The 12,366-nt window shown below is 44.0% G+C and overlaps 1 protein-coding gene across 1 annotated transcript in view; it reads left to right on the top strand.

Moving 5' to 3' along the window:
- The first annotated feature begins 239 nt into the window (after nucleotides 1–239).
- The window catches only part of LOC133381586 (zinc finger protein 883-like), a 60,818-nt gene continuing 48,691 nt past the window's right edge, over nucleotides 240–12,366 (top strand). The window contains exons 1-4 of the mRNA XM_061620892.1: nucleotides 240–478; nucleotides 3,462–3,973; nucleotides 4,170–4,242; nucleotides 7,435–7,517. Of these exons, the coding sequence (XP_061476876.1) occupies nucleotides 3,557–3,973; nucleotides 4,170–4,242; nucleotides 7,435–7,517 (573 nt within the window). The 5' untranslated portion in view covers nucleotides 240–478; nucleotides 3,462–3,556. The remainder of the gene's footprint in view (nucleotides 479–3,461; nucleotides 3,974–4,169; nucleotides 4,243–7,434; nucleotides 7,518–12,366) is intronic.

Here is a 12,366-nt window from a genome sequence, read left to right as displayed (position 1 = left end):
CAGGTTCCCATTTGCATGCTGTCATGTACGCGACGGGAACATCAAGTGGCATGATGGGAAGGGGGGGCTTCTCTACCTCCAAGTCTCTTTGGTCTCCGTCCCGTGCATTGCTGTTGTCCTTATCCGCTCAACCCCCTCCCTGGTTGCACCGACAGGCTTATGTTGTGAAGTTCGTTTGGGAACCCGAAGTGTCAGAAGGAGTCTCAACCAGGCCTGGAGAGGCCACAACTCCCCTCTAGGTGCGCAGATTCCTCTTTGGCTCCTGCTCCGAGAGAGACGCAGCGAAAGAGTTGATCCTCCTGTTCGGCATGCGAAGGGTGAAGGTGAACGGAACGAGACTCCTAGAGAGGAAGGGAATCTGGAGGAGGGGGTCCACTGCACAATCACCTCCCTCTTGCTGCCTGGCTTCTCTCTTGCGGAGGGGAAAGTGGCTTTTACCTCTCACAAGCGCTGCATCGGTGGCCCCTTCTGACATCTGGTAAGTCTCTGCCGTTCCCTCCCCCGCCCCATTTTGAGCTGTTGGATGATGGGAGGGGGGTCCCAGGTAAGCAGAGGAAGGCTGCAAGGCGAGTGCATTCACCTGATCCCTCCGCGATCCCCCACAACACCCAAATCAGGGAGCGGATCTTCTTCCACTTGCCCTCCGATCTGCAAGGCATGAAGCCCCTTTTGATTTTTTGGGGGGACGTAAGGTTCTATACATCTGCAACACTGAGTTGATCTCAGTGGAAGTGAATGTGGCAAAAGTGGTTAAGAGTGTTGGGCTCTGACCTGAGAGACCAGGGTTCAAATCCTCATGTGGCCATGAAGCTCACTGGGTGACCTTGGGCCAGTCACAGCCTTCAGAGTAGCCCACCTCACGGGGTTGTTGTGAGGTTAAAATGGAAAGGGGCGGAACAATGTATGCTACCTTGAGCTTCTTCAAGGAAAGGCAGAATATAAATGCAGTAATAAATAAATGAACAAACAATAGGATTCATGCTCCCACTCAGGCCATAGTGTTTATGACCTCCTCTAGGATGCACACCTTAACGTGGTGAGGGGGTTTGACAGTGTTGAAGAAGCTGAGAACAGTGCCATCAGGGATCTAGTCCAAGAGGCTAGACTCCTAGCAGGGGCACCCAAGGCGGAATTGTCAAAGCTGAAACACCAGACTAAGATGCATCCAAACTCAGAGGAAGGCAATGGTAAACCACCTCTGAATACCTCTTACCACAAAAACCCTATAACAGAGTATCCAAAATGCAACACGAGATAGTGCTGGAAGATGAGATCCCCAGGTCAGAAGGCACTCACTGAGCTACTGCGGAAGAACAAAGGACAAGTACGAGTAGCGCTGTGACTAATGACGCAGCTGAGTCAAAGCCAAAAGGAAGCCCAGAGGCTGATGCGCACAGATGCGAAAGGAGAGTCCGGAGTTGTACGACGCACACAATAGGAACATGGAACGTGAGAAGCATGAACCAGAGAAAGTTAGAAATTGTCAAGCAAGAAATGATCAACATTACAATACTTGGTGTGAGTGAATCAAAATGGATGGGAATGGGACATTTTCAATTGGGCAACTACAAAATATTTTATGCAGGAAATGAGATTTAACAGGAAACCTATTAACATAACCATCATCCAAGTCTATGCTCCAACAGCAAACACAGAAGAAGAGGAACTGGAGAGATTTTACGCAGAAGTACAGGAAGAAATTGATCACACACCAAAACAACATGTTCTGATAAGCATGTGGAATTGGAATGCAAAGCAGGGAACAGAGAAGAAGTAGAAATTGTGGGGAAATGGAGCTTAGGAGATAGAAATGAAGCAGGAGAAAGACTTATTGAATTCTGTGAAGCCAATGATTTGTTTCTTGCAAACACATTTTTTGAGCAACCAAAAAGACAACTGTACAACTCATTTGAAATGTGGTGTTGGGGGAGAGCTTTGCGCATACTATGGACTGCGAAAAAGACAAATAATTGGGTGTTAGAACAAATTAAACCAGAGCTACCACTAGAAGCTAAAATGATGAAACTGAGGTTATCATTCTTTGGACACATCATGAGAAGACATGATTCACTAGAAAAGACAATAATGCTGGGAAAAACAGAAGGGAGTAGAAAAAGAGGAAGGCCAAACAAGAGATGGATTGATTCCATAAAGGAAGCCACAGACCTGAACTTACAGGATCAGAACAGGGTGGTTTATAACAGATGCTATTGGAGGTCGCTGATTCATAGGGTCGCCATAAGTCGACATCGACTTGAAGGCACATAACAACAACAAATGTTTATCGAGCCTCCTGACTTGACACGCGTGTGCCCATTCAAACATGTAACACTGGAGACGTGAAGGGGATCTTTTGAGACTGAATGAGATGCATTGATGAGAACTACTGGCAGTACTGAATCAAATGCAGGATATCCTGTTGAAAGTAAACAAACCTTAAAAGGGAAATTAAAAGGGAATTATTAAAGGGAAATTAAAAGAAAATAGATTAATAGACTTAAGAGCATTTATATCCCTGGCAAGGCAGGCAAGCACCACTTAAACGCCACCGCAAGGTGGAACGTGGGGGGTGTAGGGAAAAACCAACTGCCTGCACTTTTGCCAGACTGGGGCATTTGGATTGCAGCTTAAGATGCTAATGGAACCAGGCATTTACAGTGTGAAAACAGAATTTACAAACCACAGATGATAAGTGTCCTAATTAGTGCTTTGTCTATAATGGTGGAAGGCTAATTTTGGAGCACAGCTGGAGGGAGAGGCGGTGTGCTTTCCTTTGGCTGATTAGTCTGTGTGAGAGGACATGGACAAAGAAAGGAACTGGAAAGAAAGAGATGAAGATGGTCCTGGTCCAGTTAAAGAAATATTATAGCAGGGATATGGCAAACATTCGGGGTGAGAATACCTGCGAGGGGAATAAAACCTCCATATACAGAAGCAGTATACCAGATCTCGGAAGAAATGTTACTTTGTTTTAAAGTAAATAATGCAAAATCTAGTAAAGGAAATGTGTACAAGTGAGAGAATGACTCAACAAAGATTTCTTGAGCTGAGCAACAGCCTTTATTTAACCCAACTTCAGTGTAGTTTAGCGAGGCTGGAGAAGATGGCAGCAACGGACTGGGGTAGGTGAGGAACACAGAAAGAGAGGAAGCTGCTTTATACTGAGCCAGACCATTGGTCCATTTGAGTGGCAGCTGGTCTCCATGGTTTCATTCAGGACCCACTTCCAGCCCTACCTGGAGATGCCGTTGGGAACTGAAACTGGAATCTTTAATCAATGGCTCCCACATGAAGGAACAATCATTTCCCCCCCTAAAAGAAATCTGGGTTTTCTTTGAATATCAGCATTTATCAGGCTTTCCTTCTGGAAGAAGATGTGGTCCCTAGCCAGATTCATCCCCACTTTTTCCTGTCCAGAGTGTGTAATAATTCTTTAACAGAGTGATGTCTTGGCTTTGCAGGAGCTGGAAGCCCCTCTGATTAGGACAGTCTTAGCCTTGAGGCAGAAATTGGCGGAAGACGAAGTTCCTTCAGCTGTGCTGAACGTTTTTGTAAAATGGATGGGGAAGACACATCTGGCCCTGAAGCAAGAAGAGGTTCCAGTATCAGCCAGACAGGGGGCAGTGTGGGATTCTGGGAAGGAACTGCCCAAAAAGTCCTGGGTGAGGAAGACACCCTCAGCTCAGATGTGCAGCGCCAACAGTTCAGGCATTTCCGCTACCAGGAGGCTGAGGGCCCCCGAGAGATTTGCAACAAACTCCACCATCTCTGCCATCAGTGGCTGAAGCCAAAGCAACACACGAAGAATCAGATTCTGGATCTGGTGATTCTGGACCAGTTCTTGGCTGTCCTTCCACTGGAGATGGAGAGCTGGGTGAGGGAATGTGGAGCAGAGACCTCTTCCCAGGCGGTGGCCCTGGCTGAAGGTTTCCTCTGGAGCCAGGCAGAGGACAGGAAGCAGGAAGAGCAGCAGGTGAGAATTTCTTTCTGGTACTTCCGAGGGGCTCAGAATGTGAGGGAGGGTATCCCACAATACTCTGCTAGTTACCCAACCTTTTTTGGACAGCATCAAAGGAAGGATATCCAAGCCCCCTTAGTTTTCTGCCTCTGTCATTCCTTTTCTAATCTTTCTCCTCATTTCCTGTTTTCAATCCTTATTATTGTTTCAGGAAAATGAACTGTTTGCAGAAATGGGCACTGAAGCTGAGAGGACTTCATCGAACACCAGACAGAGGCCGCAGGGTAAGGACGAATGGGATGTATCTCAATTTGGTCTCCCGATGTCAATTTTGAAATAAATCCATAGGTTCCTTTAACCTTTGGTGGATGGGTGGAAGGCATTAGTATCTAGCCTTTTTCCACAGCTGAAAAATGCCCCTATTCACAAAATGTGAAGACTTTATATGTGGGGACCAACTCTTTGACTTCTGGCCATGACTTCTCCCCAAAGGGGGAGAGAGGTGTTTTCACACAGCTGAAATATAAAACAGGCAGAAACACTGAAGAGATAAGAATTTTGCTAAGGCCTATGTGTAGCTGAGTCATGCATCGCTTAACCTCGTGAGTCAAATCAAATTCTTTATTGCATACTCCACAGACCTCAGCAATCAGACAATTAAAACACATACATACAATAAAACATGATCAATAACAATAAATAAAATCAGGACTTGAGCCTAAGCAAATTCTTCCTTTTCTGCATGGCCTGATTTATAAATTTGCCTACGCATAAGGTAATGGATTCGTCTGAGCCCTGAAGAAGAACAGTTAAAAGTGTATTTTTAGACCGGCCTGGGAATGATAAAAGAATTGGCGATAAAAGATCATTTCTAAGACAATCATAGAATTTACAGTAAGTAAAACATGTGAGACGGTCTCAATCTCTTGTGCGTTACATGGGCAATACCTAAGGTTTCTTGGAGTCTTATCAAACCTGCCCTCGAGAAGTCTCGAGGGGAGGACATCAAAGCGGACCAAAGTAAAAGCCCTCCTGTATTTAGGGACAGTAAGCCAAAATAAGTAACGCATCCCATCGGCATAAGGTAGAACACTCAGGCCTAACGCCCGAGGAGAACAAGGGCTGGATGCCTTGACCAGTAGCTCTTGATTGTCTATATCAATTAATCTGCGTTTTACCAATGCCTTAGCGGCTGTAACTTCCATATTTAGTAGTTCTGGAGGGGAGAGACCGGCTGATGAGACTTTTTCCATGACCAATTTAGGCCATGATACATTAAAAGGAGGATTTAAGACTCGCCTAACGTAGGATTCGGGGGGGATTATGGAAGAGCAGCGGAGCCAAAAATAAATGGTATATAACCAGGTTAAACAGTGAAGAGAATTTAAACCTGCTTCCAGAAGAAGTGTAGCCCCGGAAACGCATCTGGGAACACCAAAAATAGTTCTTAAGAAAGGGAGGAGGATACCATCCAAGCACCCTTTGTAATATGGAATCCAAATAGGGGCCCCATAAAGCAATGACGGGATAATTTTATCACGGATTATACGTACGGCTGCCGGAACAAATTTTCCTCCGTTGGTAAAATAAAAACGAGTTATGGCTCCTAAATTTTTAGTCGCTTTTGCTTTTATGTAATTAACCTGAGAAGTCCAACAGCATGACTCTTGAAACCAGATCCCGAGGTATTTATAAGAATTTACCTGCTCAATTCTAGTGGGGCCTAAGTACCAGGGGAATCTTACCTTCCTCTTTGAGAACACTATCACCTTAGACTTAGCGTGGTTAATAGTTAAGATATTGTCATTACAATAAGCTACAAAGCCAGAAAGAAGTCTTTTTAGACCCATCTGGGTTCGTGATAGTAGAACTGTGTCATCCGCATAAAGCAGGATTTGCACTTTGTCATCACCTAATTTAGGGGAGTGAGATTGAATGACATCCAAAGCTGAGGGAAGATCGGCTAGGTATAGATTAAACAACATAGGAGCTAGTACACATCCTTGCCTGACTCCTCGGGTAGAATGTATCTCATTGGAAAGATGGCCTTGAAGGTTACATCGAACCCGAACCGAGGTATTGTGATATAGAGCTGCTATCAGACAAAGAAGTCTCCTATCAATATGAAGGGATTCTAATTTCTTCCAGAGACGAGAGCGAGAGATAGAATCGAAAGCTGCCTTTAGGTCAATAAAGGCAACAAACAATTTGCCTCCGCGTGGCTTAGAGAATCTACTAGCCATCTGGGCCAAGAGTAGACAATGATCCAAAGCAGAGTGTCCTGATTTAAAGCCAATCTGGTCTTGGCCCAGGATATTATTGGAGCTGACCCATAATTTCAGTTTATTGCCTAGGTAGCTGGCATAGATCTTGCCTACCACTGAGAGTAGGCTAATAGGCCTATAGTTGTTTGGATCATTCCTTGGGCCTTTCTTGTAGATTGGGATGATAAAAGCCTTAAGCCAAGAGACCGGGATCATTCCAGATTTATTAATAAGCGTAAATACAGAGGCCAACATGGAGGCCCACCAGCTAATATTACACTTAAGTAGTTCAGGAGGGATACCATCTGGGCCAGCCGCCTTGCCATTTTTAAGTTGCGTAATCAACTCAGCAATGGTATCTGGTTCAACTGGGGGCCATTCGGGAGTGTCAGACAAGTCGAGGGGAGAAAATTGGGAGTCTATAAAGTCCTCATTGTTGAATACTGCACGAAAATGTTGCTCCCAGGTATCGGCAGTTATGAAACAACCCGGGCTGTCGTTAAAGTTGGATAAGGCTCCAGATACTAACTGCCAAAAGGTCTTGGAGCTACGAGTAACAATTGCAGCCTCAAGCAAGCACCAAGATTCCTGCATAGCCTCGTACTTCTTTTTGGCTATAAGTTTTTTGTACTCTCTAAGCAATACGTGGTATGAATGCGGAAGCTGACGTTGATTATTATTGCGATAGTCACGATAGACTGATCGAATTATACGCTTTAAATCTCTGCAGTCCTTGTCGAACCATCAGTTACGTGGAACTTTCGAGCGACCACGGTTAGGCAACGTAATGTTATGGAGTACAGCATTCGCGGATTGCATCAGGTTCTCATAGATGGTCAGGCCTACATTCGACAAAGCAGTCGAGGTAGTCGAGGTCAGCTGGGTTACAAGCTGGACTGTACGAGGGAGTTGAATAAAATGGAGGGACAGCTGGCCAAATTTAGAGGACCATTTGACTTTATTATAGGTGGTCAGTGAGGATAAATTTGTAAAAATCGGGGGTGATTTATGTAATTGGACTTTGCCACGGGTAGTAAAAAAGTACTCAAGAGGCAAATGGTCGCTGTCCGTACGATCAGCAACTCTAAACTGATGGCCTGAATGTTCTTTCATACTAGGTATGATATAGTCTACCACACTCGACCCCCGGTAAGAAACGAAAGTGAGTCAAGCATGTGCTAATTAGTTTCCCACCAACTTTGTCTCTCACAGGGGATGAAATGATGCTGGCAAGACCTCCTCAGCCATCTCTTCTTTGGGATACAGGGGAACCAACTGCTGTGGAACTGGATCAGGTAGGGGGAAAGAAAGACTGGGGGCAGCCTGGGGGCCTCTGTCCCCTGCTCACCTCCCTGAACCTGGATAGATTTCTCTCTTCCTTGCTTCTGTCAAAACTCTCTTCAACAATGGCTGTGGATGCAATCCAAGAAGGTTTACATTTCAAGAATAGTGATCATCCCACTCACCTTAATTAGTCTTGTGGATATAGCTAGCATTTTTTATGAGTAGTAGTGTTAGTATTCATTTATATATACAACTTAACGGCAAAATAGGTTTCTAAGCAATTTACTTGCAATTCTGTCTCACCCCTTACATAGCACGTCAATGACTGTACTCTGCAGGTGAGGGTGTGACGTCCTTCCCTGGCTCTCCCTGTCAGGTTCCTACCTGCTCGTGGTCCACCCAGATTTAACTGTCGTCCTTCCATTTATACCCTCAGCCATTCTAAACACTCAGCCAATCATCCAGCATTCTACTGCCCATTCACTCCCCCCTCCTCTTTCATTCCACTTACCATGTATCTCCTATACAAACAGCACTTACCATATATACACTAATACATGAACATCACATTCCCCCCCCCTTAAAATAACGGCAGAGTATTATTCCTGTTCCAGGATTCATACGCCGCGTTAACAAATAAAACAAGTCTCTCTGGGGAAAATGTCTTTCTTTGTTCCTCCATCTGGTCAATCAATCAATCAATCAATCAAATCTTTATTTGCTTATGGCCATAGGCCGTTGCAACATAAAACTATAAAAGCAGTACAATATAACATTTGTTCAGGAGTACATTAGGCATGGATAGGTAATTCAACAATTTATTTACACTGCGAGGTAACCTATCTCTCTCTAATCTTTTTGGCGGCCAGAGCGAAATTTGCCACCGCAATGGTAATTTGATTATTGCTATCCAACAAAAGAGTGGTTATCAGTTCATTATGGGAAAAACCACTGGTGTAACATGGAAGGGAAGCCAGAAATTTTTCTCTAGGGTGGGTATAAAGAGGACACAGTAGCATGTAATGTACTAGGTCCTCGGGGACCTTACAGCCAAAAATACAAAGGCGATTTGCGAATGGGACTCCCTTGTAACAGCCTTCCAGAACAGCAGTAGGCATGACTTGGAACCTCAACTCCGTAAAAGCGTTGCGTAAAGGTGCACGGGTCAAGGTAGTAAAATAAAGTGGGGGAGCATGATTGAGTTTTATTTGGGGGAACCAAGAGGAATAAGTGGCTGTCACAATTGAGGCTCTATCCTGATATGCATCTTGGTCAAAGATCCAGTTTTTGAGATCGGAGGGAGTGAAGCTTAAAAATCTAGCTAGAGTGAGATCATAAAGTGTTAGTAACTCCATGATTTTTCTCTCCCAGTCAGGCATTCCCTGAAGATCATTCCAGCAGAGTTTTATAAGGGAGGAATCGTCCAAGGATCTAGATCTTTTCCAAAATCTTAGGAGGGCCAAATCAGTCCTGGCAGCCATGGGCGGAAGGCCCAATTCTGCCCTTAAATGGGCTGAGGGAGTATTCTTGGGGAGCCCCAACATTTGTTTCATGAATTGATTTTGGAGGGCTTCAAGTCGGTTTTTCATCGACTGTCCCCAAAGCTCTGCGCCATATAAGATTTTTGGAAGCAATTTGGCTGTATAGATTTTTAACATTGGGCCTAAGAGTTGACCGCCACGAGAGTAAAAAAATTTCTTCAGTTGGCCGTTTGATCTTAATGTTGTCAGCTTAGTCATTTCAAATTGAGGGGTCCAAGAAAGATTTTTGTTAATACAGATACCTAGATATTTAAAGGTATTAACTTGTTCTAATTGGTGACCGTTCAGGGACCAGGTGGATTTCGTCCTACTATACCTCCCGCAAACCATTATTTTAGTTTTAACATAATTTACTTGGAGATGGCAAGCCTCACAATATTCTTCCAATCGGGAGAGCATCCTCTTCAATCCCACTTTATTTTGAGACAAACAGTACCAAGTCATCCGCATATAGCAGAGACGCTATCTTTCTATTTCCCACCGAAGGGGGAAAAAATTTGGGAGAGGCCATTATGGGAACTAGGTCGTTGATAAAAAAGTTAAACAAGAATGGGGCCAAAATGCACCCTTGTTTAACGCCCCGGCCGACTGGGATTTCATGAGAGAGTGCACCGTTTTTACCAGGTCGGACCCTCAGCCTATTACCTTGGTGTAAAGATTGAATCTGATGTAATAACCTTAAATCTATATTTGTGCGGGATAGTTTTTGCCACAGTAGGTCTCTATCAATTAAGTCAAAGGCCGATGAGAAATCTATAAAAGCCAGGTAGAGGGATTTGTAAGCCCTGGATTTAACTTTGTTTATGAGATGGAGTAACACAAAGACATGATCAAGGGTATTCCTGCCTTTCCTGAAGCCCGCTTGTTCGACATGGATGAAGAAGTGATTTATGTCCCAATCTGTTAATTTATTCAAAAGAGAACGACCATATATTTTAGATGTTACGTCTAATAAGCTAATTGGTCTGTAGTTTGATGGATTAGCGGGGTCTCCTTTCTTATGAATTGGCACCACAATACTGGTACACCAGCCCGAAGGAATGATGCCTGTGGTATTTATTTTAGAAAATAAAGCAGCCAGAATGGGACTCCACCAATCGGGGTCAGCCAGAAATAATTCTGGAGGTAACAAGTCCTCCCCGGAAGCTTTGCCAGGGCGGAGAGTAGATATTAGTTCTTTAACTTCCGCGCAGCTAACAGGTGGCCAAACTGGGAGGGGAGAGGAATCAATGGCTAGATTAGGGTTTTCTTTTTTCCCAAAGATTTTACGGAAGTGAGAGACCCAAGATGCCGAGGGAATTGGAGAATTTAAGGCAATAGGATTGCAAATCATGCCACTTTGTACCAGTCTCCAGAACTCTGGGTCATTTTTCTGAAGAACCGCCAATCCCAATTCACGCCAGCTGTTGGCAAAAAAAGAGTTCTTTTTCTCCTTAATTAGATTTTTATGAGATTTTTTTTTGAAGAAGCAAACGGGACAGAGCAGTTGCGGAGTGGTCGCACTTTAAGGCCCTAATCTGAACAGAAAGGGCCTTTTTACTAAGCTCACAGTCCTTGTCATACCAAAGATTATAACCCTTACGTGTTCTATTTCTAACTGTAGTGGTCATTATTGGTTTGAGGGCAACGACAATGTCCTCATATATCTTGTATATATTCTCTGGAGATGTAAGGGCCAGTTGACGAAGCTCGGACATCTCGGGAGAATTCAGTATGCAACTGACTTTGGATGCCATTTTATCTGACCATCTAAGACGTTTCAACCCAGGGAGGTTATTTATCGAAGGGACATGCGAGAACGCATTAATAGTATGGAAAGGCCCTTGGAAAGTGAGTTTTATAGGGAGATGGTCGCTATCCATCCTATCCTCCACTGCAAACTCCTTTACAAGGGAGGACAGGGTGGATGAGCCCAAAATGTAGTCTACCACGCTGGCTCATTTGTCTGAAAGGAAAGTAAAATAGCCCTGGGAGGAATCTAGGTAAGAACCATTGAAGCAGAACAGTTGAAACTTAATTATAAATTGAAAAAGATTTTGGCCATTTTTATTAATGACTTTATCTCTCAAAGACCGAGGGGGTAAGGTTGTATCGCTCGAAGTGAAGGTAAGGTTATCATAGATTTTGGGGTAGTTTGTTCCCATTCTTGCGTTAAAATCACCGCTAAAAAGAAAAAGGCTCAGAGGATAGTCACTCATAAGTTCATCGATAAAATCATTAAAATCTAGCCAAGTTTGGGAGGCTAGATTAGGTTGCTGGGGAGGGAAGTACACGTTAATAAAGATAAAAGGCGGATTACCTGGAATTGTTAACTTAAGGGCCAGACAGGTATCCAGCTCAGTGTCTAGTAATTCAGCCCTTTGGATGTCTAAAAAAGTCGCAACCAAAATGGCTATACCCCCACTACCACGGCCTCTATTAGACGTTCTCTTTGCCGACTTAGCCCAACTCGTAAAGCCCTCAAGAAAGATTAGGTCATCATTTAGAAGCCAGGTTTCTTGAAGGCAGATGATATCAAAAGTTTTAAGGTAGTTAATAAACTCTGGGTCGCCCAATTTATTCTTCCATCCTGCTATGTTCCAGGATATTAATTTTGTTAAATGAGAAGACTCTAAAGCCATTAAGTTTGGGATTATACGTGGGGTTGGGAAGGGAGACAGAACTGGAGGCTCTATCGGTGTTACAATAGTGCCAGGAAGATTTGTAAGTGGTCAAGCTGAGGGTTTATTCAAATAAGTGATTTGATCTAGATTTGAGTACTGAATACAACCATTTTTAAATATTTGGCTGGGAGTGTATGATGGATACTCAGATGGGCACCTCTGCTTTAGTTGGGAGCCCAATTCATTCGGGTCAAGATAGCGAGAGGTTGTCCACGTTACTCCATTCAAAGGTATAGAAATATTGTTTGGATGGTTACCGGTAATCATAGGCCCACAAGTATGGAGTGGGTTAGGAGGAAGGGGTCTAGAAATTTCAACTGTAATTTGGCTGGTAGAACATCTCTGAGGATGGGAATTAGAAGATGAAGGGGGGACGGATGTATTTGTGATCTTATCAGTTGATCTAGGCGATTGAGGCGTCTCACCAATTTCAGCTTGCTTGTTATTTTCAGGTAGGAGAAAGAATAGGCTAGCTTTCAGGCGGTCCAATCTTCTGATGATTGCAGATTGTTCAGACTTTGGGAGATCGCCAAAGGACTCCAGGAGTTGGATGTCTTCTGACTCTAGGGACTCCTCCAAAGAGGTTAGAGAGGAGCCTTGCTGATACAATTGGGTTTCCTCACGTGTTACCAAGATGGGAGAGGGGGAAGGGATTG

This window comes from Rhineura floridana, chromosome 3 (genome assembly GCF_030035675.1).
Source record: "Rhineura floridana isolate rRhiFlo1 chromosome 3, rRhiFlo1.hap2, whole genome shotgun sequence".
Lineage (NCBI taxonomy): Eukaryota > Metazoa > Chordata > Lepidosauria > Squamata > Rhineuridae > Rhineura > Rhineura floridana.
The sequence above is the reverse complement of the archived record's forward strand: the minus strand, read 5'-3'. Positions and strand labels throughout refer to the sequence as shown.